Genomic DNA, 21,583 nt, shown 5'->3' on the forward strand with positions numbered 1-21,583 from the left:
CCTAGACACTACTACTGGTTTTCTCTGTGTCCGTTCCTTTCAAGCCTCTCAGTGTTATGTAAGTTTCAATCAGATCCCCCGCCTCATCTTTCTAAACTCCAATGAGTACAGATCAAGAGCCCCCATCTGCTCCTTGTGTGACAAGCTCTTCATTCCAGGGATCATTCTGGTAAACCACCTCAGGACCCCCTCCAATGTCAGCATGTACCTCCTTAGATACAATGCCCAAAAGTACTCTCAATAATTCAAAATATCATCTGACTAGAGCCTTATACAGCCTCAGTAGAACATCTCCGCTCTTGTATTGTAGGCTTCTCGAAATGAATGCTAACATTGCATTTGCCTTCCTAACTACCAACTGAACCTGTATGTTAATCTTATGAGAATCCTGAACTAGAAGTCCCAAGTCCCTTTGTGCTTCTGATTTCTGAAGCCTTTCCCCATTTAGAAAATAGTCTGCATCTCTGTACTTCCTACCAAAGTGCATAACCGCTCACTTTTCCAACTTCTGTGCTTCATCTGCCACTACTTGTCCCACTATCTTAGCCTGTGCAAGACCTTCTGCAGCCTCCTGCTTCCTTGACACTATCTGTCCCCCCCCTCCTATTTTTGTGTAATCTGCAAACTTGATAAAAACGTCCCAGTTCCTTCATCCAGATTGTTAATGTTTAGCATGAATGGATGTGGTCCCAACACGGACCCCTGCAGAACTCCACTAGTCACTGGCTTTTGTCCTGAAAAAGACCTCTTTATCCTGACTAATGAAATGTGAGGCTAGATGAACACAGCAGGCCCAGCAGCATCTCAGAAGCACAAAAGCCACTGGGCCTGCTGTGTTCATCCAGCCTCACATTTCATTACCTTGGATTCTCCAGCATCTGCAGTTCCCATTATCACTGATACAATCTTTATCCTGACTGTCTGCTTTGTGCCAGTCAACCAGTTCTCTGTCCACGTCAGTACATTGCCCCTAACACCATGGGCTTTTGTATTATTTAGCAGCCTCCTGTGCAGCACCTTGTCCAAGCCTTTCTGGAAACTCACTGGCTCTCTGTTGTTTAACTTGTTCATTACCACCTCAAAGGATTCTAACAGATTTGTCAGGCATTTGTCACTCCTTGATGTAGAGGTGCCGGTGTTGGACTGTGGTGAACAAGGTCAACAATCACATGACACCAGGTTATAGTCAAACAGGAACAAAAACAAAGCTGCTGGAAAAGCTCAGCAGATCTGGCAGCTTCTGTGGGGGAGAAAACAGAGTTAATGTTTTGGGATCGGTGACCCTTCCTATAGGTGACCCTGTAGTCCAACAAGTTTATTTGAAATCACAAACGTTCGAAACGCTGCCCCTTCGTCAGGTGAAGTGAAGAGAGCACCCAGGCACAGACAGACATTATAATCAGAGAGATCAAAAGATCACACAAATGGTGCGAGTGGAGTGTCAACAAGCCAAATGATAGCTCTCTGCAGGTGATCAAGAGTGTCACACGGTGTGTATAAACAGCAAAATAACAAGCTAAAGGTTGATTTATAATCTGATTAATTGAAGCAGAGAGATCTTAAAAAAATAAGGTGGTGCTGGAGACAGACCAAATGACTGGAATAACATCAGGAACAAAAACGGAAGTTGCTGGAAGCTCAGCCGCTCTGTCAGGACTATTCTGAGGATGGGTCACTGGACCTGAAATGTTAACTCTGATTTTTGTTTTCTTCACAGATGCTGCCACACTTGCTTAGCTTCCAGCAACTTTCTGTTTTTGCTCCTGATTTACAGCATCCGCAATTCTTTCGGTTTTTTATTTTGACTGGAATAACATGATAAGTATAAGAGTCACATACCATAGGTCTAACTAAAGTAACAAGTAATCCAAAATTGTACAAACTAATTAAGGTAGAGAGATTATAACAAGTCATCAAGGTGATGGTGTCAAAACAAGACGGAAAGAAAGATTTGACAGAACAGTACGGTGGAGTCATAGAACATAGAACAATACAGCGCAGAACAGGCCCTTCGGCCCTCAATGTTGTGCCAACCTGTGAACTAATCTAAGCCCCTCCCCCTACACTATCCCATCATTATCCATATGCTTATTCAGGAACTGTTTAAATGCCCCTAATGTTCACTACATTGGCAGGCAGGGCGTTTCATGCCCTTACCACTCTCTGAGTAAAGAACCTGCCTCTGACATTTGTCTTAAATCTATCACCCCTCAATTTGTAGCTATGCCCCCTTGTACAAGCTGAAGTCATCATCCTCGGAAAAAGACTCTCACTGTCCACCCTATCTAATCCTCTGATCATCTTGTATGTGTCTATTAAATCCCGTCTTAGCCACCTTCTTTCCAATGAGAACAAACCCAAGTCCCTCAGCCTTGCTTCACAGGGCCTGCGCTCCAGACCAGGCAACATCCTGGGAAATCTCCTCTGCACGGTTTCCAATGCTTCCACATCCTTCCTGTAATGGGGCGATCAGAACTGCACGGAATATTCCAAATGAGGCCACACTAGCTTGTTTTGTTTTTTCCATCTCCTCATCCTTGCTACCCTTCTTAAACAAGGGGACGACATTAGCAATTCTCCTGTCCTCTGGGTCCTCACCTGTGCTCAAGGATGCTGCAAAGATATTTGTTAAGGCCCTAACTATTTCCTCTCTCACTTCCCTCAGTAACCTGGGATAGATCCCATCCGGACCTGGGGTCTTGTCCGCTCGAATGCCTTTTAGAATACCCAACACTTTTTCCCTCCCACCATGCCGATTTGACCTAAAGTAATCAAACATCTAAGCCCAACATCAACATCTGTCATGTCCGTCTCCACAGTGAATACTGACACAAAGTACTCATTAAGAATTTCACTCATTTTCTCAGATTCCTTGCATAACTTCCCTCCTTTGTCCTTGAGTCGGCCAACCTTTTCTTTAGTTACCCTCTTGCTCCTTATGTACAAATGAAAGGCTTTGGGATTTTCCTTAACTTTGTTTGCTAAAGATATTTCATGACCCCTTTTTGCCCTCTTAATTCCCGTTTCAGATTGGCCCTACTTTCCCAATATTCTTCCAAAGCATTGTCTGTTTTCAGTCGCCTAGACCTTATGTATGCTTCCCTTTTCCTCTTTGCTAATCTCACAATTTCACCTGTCATCCATGCTTCCCTTATCTTGCCCTTTCTGTCCCTCTTTTTTCACAGAGACATGGCTGTCCCGCACTCTAATCAACCTCTCTTTAAAAACCTCCCACATATCATATGTGGATTTACCCTCAACTTAGTGCGACGTGAATCCAAGATCACAGTTGATGTCATCTTCACAGCTACGGAACTTGGCTATTAGTTTCTGCTTGTCGATTCTGTGCTGTTGTGCATTCCAAAAGCCACCTTAGAGAACGCTTACCCGAAGATTGGAGGCTGAATGTCCTTGACCACTGAAGTGTTCCCTGACTGAGAGGGAACATTCCTGTCTGGCAATTGTTGTGCAGTATCCATTCATCCATTGTCTTAGCATCTGCATGGTCTCGCTAATGTACCATACCTCAGGGCATCCTTGCCTGCAGCATCTGAGGTAGATGACATTGACCGAGTCACATGAGTTTCTGCTGTGGTGTTCCCACGTGTGATGGTAGTATCCATATTGATGATCTGGTATGTCTTGCAGAAGTTGCTTTGGTTGCTTGAAGCAGTGCTGACTCAGCTCTGTTTTACCATGCACTTCAAAATACTCTATGTACTCCATAATCTTACAATTACTGAGATCAGGCTGACAGGGCAACAGTTTCCTGTCTTCTACCCTCTCTCCCCTCAAACAGAGTGTTACATCAGCCATTTTCCAATCCTGTTGGACTCTCCCTGACTCAGCAATTCCTGAAATATCGCCACCAATACCTCTGCAATCTCCTCAGCTATCTCTTTCAGAGCTGTAGGGTGTAGTCCATCTCACCCGACTGTTTTATTCACCATCGGATCTTTTTGATTTCATTTCATTTATTGTTGTCACATGTACCTCAGTACAGTGAAAGTTTCTTTTGTGCGCAGTGCAGGCAGATCATGACATATAAGGACATACGGATCATAGGCTGATCGAACAGAGCGAGGCAAACAAAGTTATGGTGACACAGGAGGTGTACAAAAGCAAAGCTAACATTTAGATTTGAAATTTGAGAGGTCCATTCTGCAGTCTAATTACAGACAGGAGGAAGCTATTCTTGAACATGTTGGCATGTGTGTTTAAGCTTTTATATCTTCTGCCTGATGGAAGAGGTTATTACTGGAGTGGGAGGGGCCTTTGTTGACAGCTTTTCAGTGGCAACAAGAAGTGCAGATGGACTGAATGGATGGGTGGCTTGCACAATGGCCTGGGCTGTGTTCACAACTTTCTGGAATTTCTTATGGTCCTGGGCAGAGCAGTTGCCTTATCAAGCTGTCATGTATCTAGATAGCATCAGAGGAGCAGGAAAGCTGACATTTTGGGCCTGGACCCTTGTTCAGAAATGGGGGAGGGGAAGGGGGCTCTGAAATAAATAGACGGGGAGGCGATGATAGAAGGTGAACAGTGAAGCAGATAGGTCAAGAAAGTGGGGATGAAGCCAGTAAGGGTGATTGTAGGCAGGGAGTTGAGATGGGGGTTGGTCAGTGAGGAGGGAGTGACGGGTAGGTGCGAGGGAAGATGGTCAGGTCAAGGAGATGAGGATGAGGCTAGTAGAGGTGAGGTGAGTGTAGGTAGGTAGTGGGGGTGGGGTTGGTCAGTGAGGGGGGAGGAGCAGATAGGTGGGAGAAAAGACAGATAGGCCAAGGAGGCAGGGATGAGAGGGGGCTGGTCTTCGGATGAGGTCGTGGATGGGGCAACTTCTTCACGCAGTGTGTTGTGCGTCTATGGAATGGCGCCAGAGAAAGTGGTTGAGGCAGGTACAATAACATTTACAAACCATTTGGATAGGTACATGGTTGGGAAGGGTTTTGAGGAATACGGACCAAGTGCAGGCAATTGGACCTATCTGAGTGGGTACCATGGTCAGCATGGACCAATTTGGGTCGAATGGCCCGTTTCCATGCTGTATTACCCTATGGCTCCATAAGGGCATCCCTCAGCCTCCGATGCTGTAGGGAAAAGAGCTCCAGTTGATTCAACCTGTCCCTATAGCTCAGACTCTCCAAACGTGGTAACATCCTTGTAGATCCTTTCAGGATTCAAGTTTCACAATCTCTTTCCTTTAGTAGGGAGGCCAGAATTGCACACAGTGTTCCAATAATAGCCTAACCAACGTCCTGTAGAGTTGCAACATGACCTTCCAATTTCTGTACTCAATGCACTGATCAACAAAGGCAAGCATATCAAACGCCACCTTCGCTATCCTATCTAAGTGCGACTCCACTTTCAAGAAACTATGAACCTGCATGCCAAGGTCTCTTTGTTCAGCAACACTCCCCAGGATCTTGCCATTAAGTGTGTATGTCCTGCCCTAATTCTGTAATGCTGTACCTCACATTTATCTAAATTTAACTCCTTGGCCCATTGGACCATCTGATCAAGTTCCCGTTGTACTCTGTAGTAACCTTGTTCGCTGTCCCGTACACCTCCAATTTTGGTGTCATCTGCAAACTTACTAACCATACCTCCCATGTTCACATCCAAATGGTTTATATAAATGCTGAACAGTAGTGGACCGAGCACTGATCCCTGTGACACACTGCTGGCCACAGTCTTCCAGCCTGAGAAGCAACCCTTCCACCTTCCAGCCAGTTCTGTATCCAAATAGCTAGTTCTGTCTCTATTCCATGTGACCTAACCTTGCTAACCAGTCTACTATGAGGAATCTTGTTGAACGCCTTACTAAAGTCCATAGAGATCGCATCCACTATTCTGTCGTCTTCGATACTCTTTGTCACCACTTCAAAAACTCAACCGGGTTTGTGAGACACGAATTCCCGTGCACAAAGCCACATTGATTATCCCTAATCAGTCCTTGCCTTTCCAAATACATATAAATTCTGCCCCCAGGATTCTTGCCAACAACTTGCCCACCACTGATGTCAGGCTTAGCAGCCTATAGTACCTTAGTTTTTCTTTACCATTTTCTTAAATAGTGGCACTATGTTAGCCAACCCTCCAGTCTTCTGGCACCTCAATTGTGGCTATTGATGATACAAATATCTCTGCAAGGGGCCCAGCAATCTCTTACCTAGCTTCCCACGGAGCTCTAGGGTACATATGATCACGTCATAGGTAATTTATCCACCTTTATACCTTTTAAGATGTCCAGCACTACCACCTCTGTAATTTGGACATTTTCAAGGTGTTCAGGACTGTCGTGGAGGAGGTGCTGTTGCCTATTGATTGCGGTCTATGGGTTAGGAAGTTGAGAATCCAGTTGCAGAGGGCGGAGCAGAGGCTTAGGTCATTCTAGCTTTGAAGGCAGAGCTGTAGTCGATAAGTAGAAGCTTGGCATAGATATCTTTATTATCCAGTTGTCCCAGGAATGAGAGTTGTGCTAGGGAAATGGCATGTACCATGGATCTGTTGCACTGTTAGATAAATAGCAAGGGATTGAGGTAGGCTGGGAAGCTATAGTTGATGTGAGCCAAGACTGACCTCTCGAAGCGTTTCATAATTATGGGAGTCAGAGCCTCCAGGTGCTAGTTGTGCTTTTTGATTCCCCAGAATCATCTCCTTAGTGACAGCCAGTACTTTCACCTCTACCCCTGACTGTCTTGAATTGTGAAAACTGATGCAAAGCATCTCTTCGGTTCCTGTGCCGCCACTTTGCTCCCCAGTACTACTTCTCCAGCCTCATTTTCCAGTGGTCCAATGTGGACTCCTGCTTCTCTATCTTTTAGATGTCTGAATGAAAAACTCTTCAGCTTCTTTTATTTTGCAAGCTAGCTTACTTTCAGCTTCTAACCCTTATTGCTTTTTTTGTTATCATCTTCTTAAAGGCTTCCCAATCTTCTGACTTCCCATTAATCTTCACCACAATGTCTACTTTTCCTTTTATGCTGTCCCTGACTTCCCTTGTCAGCCATGGTTGCCTCTTCATGTTGCTTCTTCCTTGGGATGAATTTTCGCTGGACCTCCCAAATTTCCCCCTCAAATTCCTGCTATTTCTCCACATCTTCCCTGCTAGGCTCCCCTTCGAATCAACTCTATCCAGCTTCTCCCTCAGGTGTTTGTCGTTGTCTTTACTCAATTGAATTACCATTAGATCTGATTCCAGCTTCTCCCTCTCGAATTGCGGGATGAATTCTATTATTGTCACTGCCCCCTTGGGGTTCCTTCATCTTAAGATGATCACATAACCAAATCCAGAATTGCTTTTTCCCTAGTGGACCCTACCAGGAGCTGCTCCAAAAAAGCCATCTTGTAGACGTCCCACAAATTAATTTTTTGGATCCACCAACAGCCTGCCCATTGAAGTCCTCCACGATTGTTGTAAAATGCCTTTCTTTCTTCCTGATTTATTCTCTGCCCCATATTGTGACTATTGCTAGGAGGTGGCTCCTCATCTCTACTCAAACAGACTCTGTGCCTTCTGACTCTATATCACTTCTTGCTATCGATTTAATTTCATTTCCTAAGAAGGCAACTATACTCATCTGCCTGTCTTTTTGATAGGACAGACATCCTTGGATATTTAGTTCCCAGCCATGATGACCTTGCAGTCATGTCTCTATGATACTGACAACATAGTATCTGCCAATTTCAATATGTTCTACAAACTCATTTAACTTATTTTGTATAATGTGTGTGTTTAAGTACAACCCTGTCAGTCCTGCATTAATTACCCCTCTTCTCATAGTTTTCCCCTTATCTGCTGTGCTTGGTGTTAGATTCCTGACCTTTTCCATACTTTCTGTCCTATTACTTATTCTGGAAACTTTAATAACCTCTGCTGAGCCTGCCTGCCCCTTAAACTTCTTCCATAGTTTTCCATGCAACCGAACCCCTCCACACCCGGCATTTAGTTTAAAGCCTAGTCGTGTGATTCGCCAGGACTCTGGAACCAGCGTGATTCAGGTGGACCCTGTCCTATTGGAACGACTCCTGCCTTTTTCATTGCCAATTTCCGCTCTCCATGCACCAATCTATAAGCCACTGTTGACCTCTTTCGTCTTGAAGAGTGAGCAGTGACTTGATCGAAGTGCATAAAATCCTGACAAAATTTTGTCAAACATTAAGATTGACAAGTCGCCAGGCCCGGACCAGATTTGTCCTCGGCTGCTTTGGGAAGCGAGAAATGCAATTGCTTCGTCACTTGCGAAGATCTTTGCATCCTTGTTCTCCACTGGAGTCGTACCTGAGGACTGGAGAGAGGCAAATGTAATTCCTCTCTTCAAGAAAGGAAATAGGGAAATCCCCGGCAATTACAGACCAGTAAGTCTCACGTCTGTCGTCTGCAAGGTGTTAGAAAGGATTCTGAGGGATAGGACTTATGAACATCTGGAAGAGCATGGCTTGATCAAATACAGTCAACACGGCTTTGTGAGGGGCAGGTCATGCCTCACAAACCTTATCGAGTTTTTTGAGGATGTGACTAGAAAAGTTGATGAGGGTCGAGCTGTGGATGTGGTGTATATGGACTTTAGTAAGGCATTTGATAAGGTTCCCCATGGTAGGCTCATTCAGAAGGTCAGGAGGAATGGGATACAGGGGAACTTAGCTGTCTGGATACAGAATTGGCTGGCCAACAGAAGACAGCGAGTGGTAGTAGAAGGAAAATATTCTGCCTGGAAGTCAGTGGTGAGTGGGGTTCCACAGGGCTCTGTCCTTGGGCCTCTACTGTTTGTAATTTTTATTAATGACCTGGATGAGGGGATTGAAGGATGGGTCAGCAAGTTTGCAGACGACACAAAGGTCGGAGGTGTCGTTGACAGTATAGAGGGCTGTTGTAGGCTGCAGTGGGACATTGACAGGATGCAGAGATGGGCTGAGAGGTGGCAGATGGAGTTCAACCTGGATAAATGCGAGGTGATGCATTTTGGAAGGTCGAATTTGAAAGCTGAGTACAGGATTAAGGATAGGATTCTTGGCAGTGTGGAAGAACAGAGGGATCTTGGTGTGCAGATACATAGATCCCTTAACATGGCCACCCAAGTGGACAGGGTTGTTAAGAAAGCATATGGTGTTTTGGCTTTCATTAACAGGGGGATTGAGTTTAAGAGTCGTGAGATCTTGTTGCAGCTCTATAAAACTTTGGTTAGACCGTACTTGGAATACTGTGTCCAGTTCTGGTCGCCCTATTATAGGAAAGATGTGGATGCTTTGGAGAGGGTTCAGAGGAGGTTTACCAGGATGCTGCCTGGACTGGAGGGCTTATCTTATGAAGAGAGGTTGACTGAGCTCGGTCTCTTTTCATTGGAGAAAAGGAGGAGGAGAGGGGACCTAATTGAGGTGTACAAGATAATGAGAGGCATAGATAGAGTTGATAGCCAGAGACTATTTCCCAGGGCAGAAATGTCTAGCACGAGGGGTCATAGTTTTAAACTGGTTGGAGGAAAGTATAGAGGGGATGTCAGAGGCGGGTTCTTTACACAGAGAGTTGTGAGAGCATGGAATGCGTTGCCAGCAGCAGTTTTGGAAGCAAGGTCATTGGGGTCATTTAAGAGACTGCTGGACATGTATATGGTCACAGAAATTTGAGGGTGTATACATGAGGATCAATGGTCGGCACAACATTGTGGGCTGAAGGGCCTGTTCTATGCTGTACTGTTCTATGTTCTATGATTCCCCTCATGGGTCAGCTCAGAACTATTGGGCATTGTTGACTAGAACTAGGAGACACTGTTTTAAAACTAGGTGTCCTTTCAGGACAGTTTTTTTTTCTGATGGTTGTAAGACTTTGGAACCCAGAAGGTAGTGGAAGTGGGGTCATTAAATGTTGTTAAAACAGAGGTAGATCCTTGTTAGGCCAGGAAAGCAAAGGTTATCGACAGTTGATTAGAATGTGGAATTCAAAATTAAATATTTCAGCTATGATTTAATTGAATGATGAAGCAGGTTCATGGGGCTAAGTGGTCTACTTCGCTTTTTGTTTATTTGTTAATGATCCCAAACCCAAGTGCTCCCAGGTTAATGGTCCCATGCCCCTTTGATTGAACCTCTTTCTGTGATGACTTTTTCAACCAAGGTCCAATGTCACTCAGGGTCAGGAAGTTCAGAGTTGGAGAGCTGAAGGGTTTGGCAGCAGAAGGAGAGCATTAATCTCGTCTGCCTTCACTGGGTTATTTGAAGTAAGGACAAGGACTTCATATGGTGCTTATTGAAGCTTATGTTGACGCTGCTGAAGTGTTTCAGAAATCTGAGGTTTGGAAAGTTTAAAAAAAATCCAATATCTGTCCCACTTCAAGCTTCAAAATCTCCCCTCCCCCGACCACATGCCAAAACTAGCCCAGCTAGTCCCCGTCTCCCTAAACATTCCCCCCAACCTCAAGCCCCACCCCCACCCCCTACCCACTAACCTCATCCTGCCCCCCCTGACCTGGACTGACCTATATCCCACCGTCCCCCCACCTACATTCACCTTCACTGGCTCTAGTCCCGCCTCTTTGACCTGTCTGTCATCTCTAACCCTATCTTCTCCTTTATCCATCTTCTATCTGCCTCCCCCTGTCTCCCTCCTTACTTCAGAATTCCCTTCCCCTTGCCCATTTCTGAAGAAGGGTCCCAACCCAAAACATAAGCTTTCCTGCTCCTCTCATGCTGCTTGGCCTGCTGTGTTCATCCAGCTTCACGCCGTGTTATCCCAATACCTGTCCCATGTGCCTTCCTCCCAGATTTATTGCATTGCAGGCTGAATTCATTCCTTCTTGATGAGGTTTATTTGGTGAGTTTCGGGAAGAGAAACATAATACTTCCTATTCGTCAATGTAAATGATGCTTATGTTTCAGTCCAACTTGAGCCAAAAGTGCTTGCAGTTACATGAGCCACTCCCAGAACAGTCTGACCTCAACTAGTGCTTCTCCACCTTCCAAAACAGGTATTTACCTATCATACTGATCACTTTGTGTACACTGCACCAACTGTTTGTATGGCTGTTGGTGTCTTTGCACTGCCCTGGATCAAACAATATTGGTGTGCAGAGTGTGAATTAACAGACTTGTCTGAACTCAGCTAGTTTCTAGAAAGTTGTGCAATGGTCTATTGACTTAAAACAAAATAACAACAAACATAGCTGTAGGCTTGAGAAGTTTAAACTCTATTCAGTGTTTTGCTTTATTGGGGTGTTTGAATTTTGTCGAGATTGTAATGTTGAGAATATGGGAACTGATGTAACAAGAAAGTTCTAGTTTCTGTATTTGTATATATTTAGGTCTTAATGGGATGTTCTGATTTCTATTCCACCCCAGTTATTGTAAACTGATTTGCAGGTTCCCGAGGATTGACTCCTTCAGGCTGCGCACAATACTCTCAATAAAGGTGCTATATTATGACAAATTAGTGGAAATCCTGAAAAAATCAGACTCTACCTACCTGTAGTTTGAGATGACTATTCTCACTCATGGATACAAGGAAATGGTCAGTTATCCTTTAATTTAGGGACTACTCAGAGTGCTGATAGTTTCTCAAGAGACTGAAGAGACTGATTGTCCACGTCTTCGGGCATTTGAATAAAGATGTCCCACAAAACCAGTGAAAGGTGGAGTGCAGGATTTGCTTGCTTTTATACCATTGCTGTGCCTCAGCAATAAGGTGTTAAGAGTCAAAAAGTGGCGGGTAGCAGTTTTCAAACATCTGGAAAGTTTACAGACAGTTTACTTCAATTATTCTGGGATAAAGTGCTTGTGAAGAAATGTTAAACAAATTGGTCTTATTAGTTGGAATTGAGAAGAATGAGGTATTTTTTTCCACTTTGTGGAGAAGACTAAAACCTAAGGGACGTGGTTTAAAAAGAAGAGTTTGTCCTTTAAAATGGGAATTTTTTTTCTGTCAGTGGGTTGTATGGACTTCTCTTCATCAGAAGGTAGTGGAGGCTTTAAATTTATTCAAGACTAGGTTGGATAAAGTTATGGGAATGGAGGGTTATGGAGTGCAGACAGAAGCTGAGACCACAGTCTCCCAAAATTGGAAGAGCTGTGTCACAGACTAATCAAGCAACAGTCTGACAGTAATGCTCATAGAATCTGTCTTATAGACAATATTTTGGACACCACCGTCACCATCCCTGAATATGTCCTGTTCCTCCAGCAAAACACATGCAGCAGAAGTGGTGGCACAGTGCTATACAGTCAGAGCAGAGCGGTTGTGGTAGTCCTCAGCATTGTTCGAGAGCCCATGAAGTCTTGTGGTTTCAGGTTAAATATGGACGAGGAAACCTGATAGCCAAGTACTGTCCTCCCTCAGCTGATGATTCAGTACTCCTCCATGTTGAGGAGGAAGCACGGAGAATGGCAAGGGTGCAAAATATACTCTGGATGGAGGATTTCGATGTCCACCACCAAGACCAGTTTGGCAGCAACACTACAGATCGAGCTGGTCAAATCCTAAAGGATATACCTGCTAGACTGGGTCTGTGACAGGTGGTGGACAAACCAACAAGAGGGAAAAACATACTTGAGTTCATCCTTTCAAATCTGCCTAACAAGAGATAGTATTGGTCAGAGTAACCACCACACAGTCCATAAGACCATAACACATAGGAGTGGAAGTAAGGCCATTCGGCCCATCAAGTCCACTCCGCCATTTAAATCATGGCTGATGGGCATTTCAACTCCCCTTCCCTGCACTCTCCCCGTAGCCCTTGATTCCCTGTGGAGATGAAGGCCCACCTTCACATTGAGAATAATTGCCTCCGTAGTGTTGTACGACATGATTACCTTGCTAACTGGAGCGGACTTTGAATAGATCTAGCAATTAAAGACTGGTCATCTATGAGGCACTGTGGGCCATCGACAGCATCATAGAGTTGTAGAGATGTACAGCATGGAAACTGTCCGCTGCACCACCAATTTTGGTGTCATCTGCAAATTTACTAACAATACCTCATATATTTGCATCCAAATCATCTATGTAAACAATTAAAAGCACTGAATCCAGTCTCCAGTCCAAAAAGCAGCACTCCAGTTCCACCCTCTGTCTCCATTTTGGTATCCCAGTGGCTAGTTCTTCCTGGATTCATGTGATCTAACCTTGCTAACTAGTCTACCATGCGGAACCTTGTCAAACGCCCTGCTGAAGTCCTTGCAGGCAATATCTGCTCTGCCTTCTTCAGACTCCTGTGTCACTCCTTCAAAAAAAACTCAAGTTTGTGAAACACGATTTCACATACACAAAGCCATGTTGACGATCCCCAATCAGCCCTTGTCTATCCAAATACGTATGAATGCTGTCTCTCAGAATCCCCTCTAACAACATAACTGCAACTGACATCAGGCTCATTGGTGTACAGTTCTCTGACTTCTTACCACCTTTATTAAATAATGGCACCATATTGTCCAACCTTCAGTCTTTTAGCACCTCATACAAGGCTGTCATTTATACAAATATCTCAGCAAGGGACCCAGCAATCACTTACCTAGCTTCGCATAAAGTTGTGTTGTACACCTGATCAGGTTTTTGGGATTTATCCACCTTTATGTGATTTAAGAAGTCCAGCACCACCTCTGTAAATTGACTCTCTTCAAGATATCACTATTTATTTCTCCAAGTTCTCTAGCTTCCATATCCTTCTCCACAGTAAACACTGACATGAAAAACTTGTTTAGTGTCTCACCCATCTCTTGCAATTCCACACATAGACGCCTTGTTGATCTTTAAGGGCCTTAGTATCTCCCTAGTCAATCTTTTATCCTTACTGTATTTATGGACTCTCTTGGATTACCCTTAATCCCATTTGTTGAAGCTATCTTATGTCCCCCTTTTGCCCTCTTGAGTATCCTTCTACTCCCCTTATACTCTTCAGAGATTCACTTGATCCCAGTTATCTATATTTGCCACCTGCCTCATTTTTCTTGACCAGAGCTTCAATTTCTCTAGTCATCCAGCATTCCCTCCCCGACCAGCCTTGCCCTTCACACTAACAGGAATATACTGTCTCTGGACTATCGTTATCTCATTTTTGAAGACTTCCCACTTTCCAGTTGTCCCTTTACCTGTGAATAACCGTGCCCCAATCCCAACTTTTGAAAATTGTTGTTGAATGGGAGACATAGGGAAAGGGCAAGGGGATGAGTCTGGGTGGGATGCCCTTTCGGAGGGGTGGTATGGCCTTGTTGGGTTGAATGGCCTGTTTCTACACTGTAGGGATTTTATGAAAATACTGTCAAAATTGGCCTTCCTCCAATTTAGAATTGTAACTTTTAGATCAGGTCTATCCTTTTCTACAGCTACGGTAAAACTAATGCAATTATGATCACTGGCCCCAAACTGCTCACCCAGTGACATCTCAGTCATTTGCCCTGTCTTATTTCTCAAGAGAATTGTACTCCACAATCTGAGAGCTTATTCAACCATTACCGTCATGCCAGGGGATCAACCTTGGTTCAGTAGAGAGTATAGGAACAGCTCCACGCCAAAACTTAGGTGTCAGCCTGGTGCAGCTACCAAACAGGACATCCTACATGCCAGAGGTTGTAGGAACTGCTGATGCTAGATTTTCTGAAGAAGGGTCCAGACCTGAAACATCAGCTTTCCTACTCCTCTAATGCTGCTTGGCCTACTGTGTTCTTCTAGCTCTACACCTTGTTATCCTACATGCCAAACAGCATAAGCAGCAAGTGATCAGATTTAAACTCTGCAGCCCTGCCATGTCATGAATGGTGGTGGACAATTGAGCAACTCGCTGGAGGAGGAGGCTCTATAAATATCCCCATCCTCAAGGATGGAAGATATCAACCTTATCAGTGCAAAAGATATGACTGAACCATTCTCAGCAACCTTCAGCAAGTGCATGATCTATCTTGGCCTCCTCCAGTGGTCCCCAAGATCTCAGATTCCATCTTCAGCCAATTTGATTCACTCTGTGATAGCAAGAAACAGTTAGCAACACTGGACTCTGCAAAGGTAATGACATGGTTTGCCGCTCCCCTAGCCAAGCTCTGCCAGTAGAGATATAGCACTAGCATCTACCCGATAGTATGGCATAATTACCCAGTTATGTCCTGTGCACAAATATCAGGGCAAATCCAACTTGACCAATTACCACCGTATCAGACCACTCTCGACCATCGGGAGTGATAGAAGGGATCATCAACAGTGCTCTCAAGCAGCACCTGATCTAGAATAACCTATATTTTGATGCCCAGTTTGGGTTCCACCAGGTTCACCCAGCACCTGACCTCTAGTTGAGATATGGACAGATGTGCTGAATTCCAGACATGCTTTGAGAATGACAGCCCTTGATAACAGATCACAATTGACTGAGTGTGATAACAAGGAGCCGTAGCAAAACTGGAATCAGTAGGTATCGGGGGCAGACTCTCTGCTGGCTGCATTCGTACCTGGCACATAGGAAATTGTTTATGATTGTTGGAGGTCAGTCATCTCTGCTGTAGGACATTTCTGCGGAATTCGTCAGAGTAGTGTCTTAGGGCCATCCGTTTTCAGCTGTTTCATCAATGAAGTTCCCTCCATTAAAAGGTCAGAATTGGGGATGTACTGTGATGATTGCACAATGTTCAGCACTATTCACAATTCCTCAGACACTGAAGCAGTCCATGTTCAAATGCAATAAGATTTGTATAATGTCCAGGCTTGGGCTGACAAATGGCAAGTGATATTTGCATCACACAAATGCCAGACAATGACCATCACCAATAAGAGACAATTTAACCCCTGCCCCTTGACATCCAATGGTGTTGCTATCCCTGAATCTTGCACTAAGACATCCTGGAAGTTACAATCAACTAGAGGCTCAACTGGACTCGCTTCATGAACGCTAGCTACAAGAGAGGTCCAAGGTGAGGGAGCTGAATTGGTTAACTCACCTCCTGACTCCCCAAAGTCTGTCCACAGTCTACAAGACACAAGTCAGGAATGTGATGGAACACTCCCCACTTGGCTGATAGTTATAGCTCTCACAACACTCAAGAAGCTGAACACCATCCAGGACAAAGCATTCTGCTTGATTGGCACGACATCCACTCCCTCCACCACTGATGCTCAGTCACAGTACTGTGTACTATCTATAAGATGCACTGCAGAAGTTCACCAAAGATCCTCTGACAACACCTGAGTAAGACAAATGGAAAAGGAGACCATTTTAAACACCAGCCAATGAAAATGGGCAGTCACCCATTCATTGGTACTCATCTGAGTACCAGAATTAATTTTTGGGCGACTCACCGACATACACTGTCAAGTCCCATTGGGATTAAGACAATACCTGCAAAAATTTGAAAGCAATTTTCTTGGCTGGGATTGCGTAAAGATGTACAATTTTGCCAGACGTAGTATGTATGTATGACAATAAGGAAAAGCCAAACATCAATTGAATCTGCACTTTTTAATTCTTCTCTTAGTTTTCAAAGAACTATTTGAGTTCTAGACAGATAGTGTAGGGCATCTACCTAAATCCAAGAGTGAGAATAAATATGTTTGAACAAAATTATCCAGCAGTTGTCCAATTGCAGGAGTTCCTCCAAACTGAATGACAGATGCAACAGAAGGAGTTCCAGCTCCCACGTTGGAATGTGGGGTGCTGCTCCTGTGGTTTCTGGGTGGTGACGTCATGGCATTGGAGGGGGCCCAGCATGGATATGTTGGGAGTTCATTTTTTCTGAAGAAGGATCCTGATCTGAAACATTGTCTTCCTGCTGCTCTGATGCTACCTGGTCTGCTGTGCTCCTTCAGCTCCACACTGTGTTCTCTCTTAGGTATAACAGAAGGGTTGTTTGCCATTGATAGGATGCTGCTATTGAACCAAAATGATTTTCTGCTTATTGCACAAATGAGTAATGAGCTTTGAATTTAAGTGCTAGTTATGCTGTATCCCAGAGACTACTGGATCATATCAAAGAGCGCATCCCTTTAATGGTTTTTAACCAGCGAGGTATTGACAAAACCCACTAGCCTGTATTTGCAAAACTCTCAATATTAGATGTGATTCTGAAATTGGACAGCAGTTGCTGAATGGTCTGTGTGCAAAGACGCTTGCTGCACAGACTGTGACTTTGTCCAATTTAGTTTCGACAGGTAGTCCAGTTCTTCAGATTTTGTTTGTACTGGGGAGAAAGTGCATGGTGCTTTTTTAAATAGCAGTTCCTAATGACAGTTGCAAGAGGGTGTCATCTTGTGGGGCTGGTTAGGAGGATTAATAGATTCTTGGAATCAGAGTTTTGCACTGCAGGAAACTGTTCAGCCCATTGTACCTGTGTTCAATCTTTCAAAGATATATCCAACTCATCCCATACTCTTAATTCTGCTTACTCTACCCAAATTGCAAAATTTGGAGATTGAAGGCCTGACCTGAGACCACTGGTGTGCCACAAGGATTGTTGCTGAGTCTACTCCTTTTTGTCATTTCTGTAACTGATTTTGATGTAAATACAGGAAGAATTGTTAATAAATTTACACATGACACCAAAATTGGTGGTGTAGTGGACAGTGAAGAAGGTTATCTTAGAATATAATAGGACCATGATCAGGTGGACTGATGGCTGAGGAGTAGCAGATGAAATTTAATTTAGATAACTGTGCGGTGCTGCAATTTAGTGAAGCAAATCAGGGCAGGACTTAATGGTGGAATCATGGGGACTATTGCCGAACAAAGAGACTTGGGATGCAGGTTCATAGTTCCTTGAAGCTGGAGTCACAGGTGCACAGAGTAATGAAGATATTTGGTACACTTGCCTACATGGGTCAATGCATTGAGTATAGGAGTTGTACGTAATATCATATGTGGCTGCACAGCACTTTGGTTAGGCCCCTTTTAGAATACTGCCTTCAATTCTAGTCTGCCTGCTGCAGAAAAGTTGAGGTTCAGAAAAGGTTTACAAGGGTATTGCCGGTGTTGAAAGGTTTGAGCTACAGGGAGAAGCTGAATAGGTTGGAGATATTTTCCATTGAGTGTCAGAGGCTGAGGCATGACCTTCCAGAGGTATGTAAAATCATGAAACGCATGGATACGGTGAATAGCTAAGGTCTTTTTCCCAGGGTAGGGGAGTCCAAAATTAGAGGTCATGGGTGTAAGGTGAGAGGAGAAAGATTTAAAAGGGACCTCAGGGGCAACTTTTTCACACAGAGACTGGTGCGTGTACGGAATGAGCTGCCAGAGGAAGTCGTGGAGGCTAGTACAAAGACAGCATTTAAAAGGCATCTGGAGGTGTACATGAATAAGGAGGGTTTTGAGAAATATGAGCCAAACGCTGGCAAATGGGACTAGACTAATTTAGGATCCTGGATTGTATGGACGAGTTGGACCAAAGGGTCTGTTTCTGTGCTGTGTAATTCTATGTTACAATTTAAAACAAAATCCAGAGAGTAGGTGTTTGTGATTGGCTGTTTGAGGGGTGGGGTTACATGTGGTAGAAGGCTTATCAATTTGATGCACTGGTTGATTGAGCTGTTTTCCAGACAGCATGGGTATTGGGGAGCTACTATTGGATCAGGTATTTTTGTGGAAATCGTGGTTTTGTATACTTTTTGGGACAGACAAGGTTATTTTGAGGAAGTACATTTTGGGGTTGTTTTCTGGGAGGAAGGATGTTTTGGCGTTCTTGAGTAAGTGAAAGGGTATTTTTGGGGAGTCAGTGAGATGTGTTACTGGGTGAAATCAGAGTAGCTACCATGCTTCATCGCTGTAAATTTCCCATGGAGGTGGACGTCATCACCATGGTAATCTAGGCCCATGGTTTGGTGGGGGTGTTATCAAACAATGATTTACCTGTTTTCAAGCCAATTTTAGAGAGCTGCAGAGCTAATAGTGTTATTGAGCCACCTCACCCGACAGACTTTGGCAGGAATCTCGCCCTTTTTTTTAGCACATTTCTGACATACTTGTCATGCCTTATGAGCTGAGCTGAAAGCCAGGGCATAGATACAGGCAACATGGGTGAATGGACTACGGTCAGGACCCAACCTGACTCCACATCACCCAGGCTGGTGAAGTAGCTTGTGAGCAGACTGAATTCCAGCCACGCAGCAATAACTCATTGCATTTGGTGCTGCTACACCGCCTGCCCATTCTTGTACCCATACGCTGGAGCTCAGTTCAACTCCTTTCTCATGTGGTTCCCTAGTGGTCAGTCCCAGACTAGCTGAGGTACTTCTGTTCAGAGTTAGATGTGTAACACACTTGAATAAATGTGAGTGGAGGCTGTAACACATGAATTGACGTTGTCAGATGTATCATTGTGTGAACTGGACAGTTGTTGTAACATTTTTGAATCCTGGATTTCATGTATCTGAGCCAGGGTGTAGAATGTGCCTGGCAATCATTGGATTTAAACTGACGGTCATAGATTTTACTGGCTCTCTCAGCTCAGAGGAAGGAAGCTGGGAGAGCTGGTGTTGAATTAACCACCAGTCTGCCCAAACTTGTACATTTAGGGAAAACAGGACTTCAGTAACCCTAAGCTGGTGTTGTCAGAGTGCTGTTGTTCGGAGTTGGAGGTGTTGTCTCATTATCTTACATTACTTGCATTAAGTTCCCAAACTGCAAGTGGTAGAGAAATGTCAAATGAGCCATTCTATATCCAGATTCCGCAGGGTGACAAACACTGACTCTGCCCATTTGCACAGTGAGGAACACTTAACCTGAGTAAACACTGACTCTGTACAGTTGCACAGTGAATTACCTTTAATCTGATCTCTCACAACATATGTGATTTATTTGGGGCACTATGTATTGTCAGCAGTATCTGAATTAGACAAGCAGGAAGTGATAGGAGACACGGTTGGGTTCTGTTTAGAGCACTGCCGAGTTTAGTGTGTAATATAACCTCACAGCCTTTGTGGGAACAGCAATGGAATGGGGATTCTGACTGGCTGTTAATACCAGTACAGCATTCATCAACATCTTGGGCAGTGTATTATTATCCTGGGTCAGGGAATTGGCATTCCCCTTACACTGGCTTATCAATTTTTGCAGGTGCATACCGGTTTTTATAATCCTTTTCACAGGATCAAAAGGTTGTTATTTGAGTATAAATACCCCACAATTAGATCATATGACATAGGAGCAGAAGTAGATCATTTAGTACATTTCAGACTTTGGAATTCCTCCTGCCTGCTATTCCTGCACCCTATCATTGCTGTTCCTTCATTTTCTTCACGTTTTTACTGTTGCCCTATTTGTCATACCTACTCTCAGCTTGCCCTCTCCCCTTGTTCAATGGAGAGTGTTGTGCTGATCCCAGGCTTGAAGTGTGGAGCTCCTCTTGCCTCAGGATACCTGATCCACCGGAATTAACTGGTACTTTAAGTATAGAATGTGAGAGTCTATCAGGTGGTAGTGACAGGCTGGCAGAAGGCATCTCGTTGAGCCTTCCTTCTCTCTGTATCTATGTCCAGGAAAGAATAACCCAGTTAGTCCACTAATGGCTTGGGTACTGAAGGTTGCCTCCTGTCCTGGACTGACCTGAGATGGTATTTACACACAGATATAGCAGTGAGGCATTGAGAGCAGGAAGCCAGCCTCACTGCCTCAGACTATACTTGCAATGTCTCTGTAGCTTCTGTGATGTTTGTTCAAACTGTTACTTTCTGGGCTGGTGTTGTCTCTCTGGCTCTACTGTGCAGGGACCTTAGCTTAGGTCAGCTGTCCATCTCCCGGGGTAAGTGAGAAGCACCGCTGCCAAATTCAAGTTAAAATTAAGCCATTTGTGGGCAACAATTTAGAAAAGCAACCTATGACTGTCTATAATGAGACCTGCAAATTCAGTAATCTGAGGGTCAAAACATCAGTGTTACAGTGAGGGGCATATCAGTGGGGTATGCCAGTGTTACAGTGAGGGGTATATCAGTGGGGTATGCCGGTGTTACAGTGAGGGGTATATCAGTGGGGTATGCCAATGTTATAGAGAGGAGTATATCAGTGGGGTATGCCGGTGTTACAGTGAGGGGCATATCAGTGGGGTATGCCAGTGTTACAGTGAGGGGTATATCAGTGGGGTATGCCAGTGTTACAGTGAGGGGCATATCAGTGGGGTATGCCGGTGTTACAGTGAGGGGTATATCAGTGGGGTATGCCGGTGTTACAGTGAGGGGTATATCAGTGGGGTATGCCAATGTTATAGAGAGGAGTATACCCATGGGGTATATGAGTGTTACAGTGAAAGGTGTATGGTGAATTTGACACTAACTCATACCTGTATTTCTCCCTATTTTCTTCAGTTTGTCCTGGGACAGACATGAAGCTGGAGTTGTCGTTCAGTTTAGAGAACCATTACTACACACTGCGCAAACAGTATGAGAACTGCCATGAGGTACAGGGCAACCTAGAGATCACTCACCTTACAGGGAACCTGAACCTATCCTTCCTCCAGGTAACATAGAAATAAGAGTGTACGCTGGTTTCTCTGTTTGAGATAAATGAAATCAGTTTGTAATTTCTGGGTCCTCTCCGGGTCTGGATTCTCACTCTCTGGGATCTTCCAGTGTGTTAATTCCTTACCTGGACCCTGACACTTCTGTCATCATTAGTGCTTTTTCACTACAGTCACT

General features: G+C 44.3%; 1 protein-coding gene across 3 annotated transcripts in view; it reads left to right on the forward strand.

Moving 5' to 3' along the window:
• erbb2 (erb-b2 receptor tyrosine kinase 2) overlaps nt 1–21,583 on the forward strand; it is a 70,129-nt gene that overhangs the window by 10,078 nt on the left and 38,468 nt on the right. For all 3 annotated transcript variants that reach the window (XR_007250411.2, XM_048560495.2, XM_048560496.2), the window contains exon 2: nt 21,254–21,405. Coding sequence is in view for 2 of the 3 variants with exons in the window: in XM_048560495.2 (XP_048416452.2) it covers nt 21,254–21,405 (152 nt within the window). In the remaining variant the exon portion in view is untranslated. The remainder of the gene's footprint in view (nt 1–21,253; nt 21,406–21,583) is intronic.

This window comes from Stegostoma tigrinum, chromosome 31 (genome assembly GCF_030684315.1).
Source record: "Stegostoma tigrinum isolate sSteTig4 chromosome 31, sSteTig4.hap1, whole genome shotgun sequence".
Lineage (NCBI taxonomy): Eukaryota > Metazoa > Chordata > Chondrichthyes > Orectolobiformes > Stegostomatidae > Stegostoma > Stegostoma tigrinum.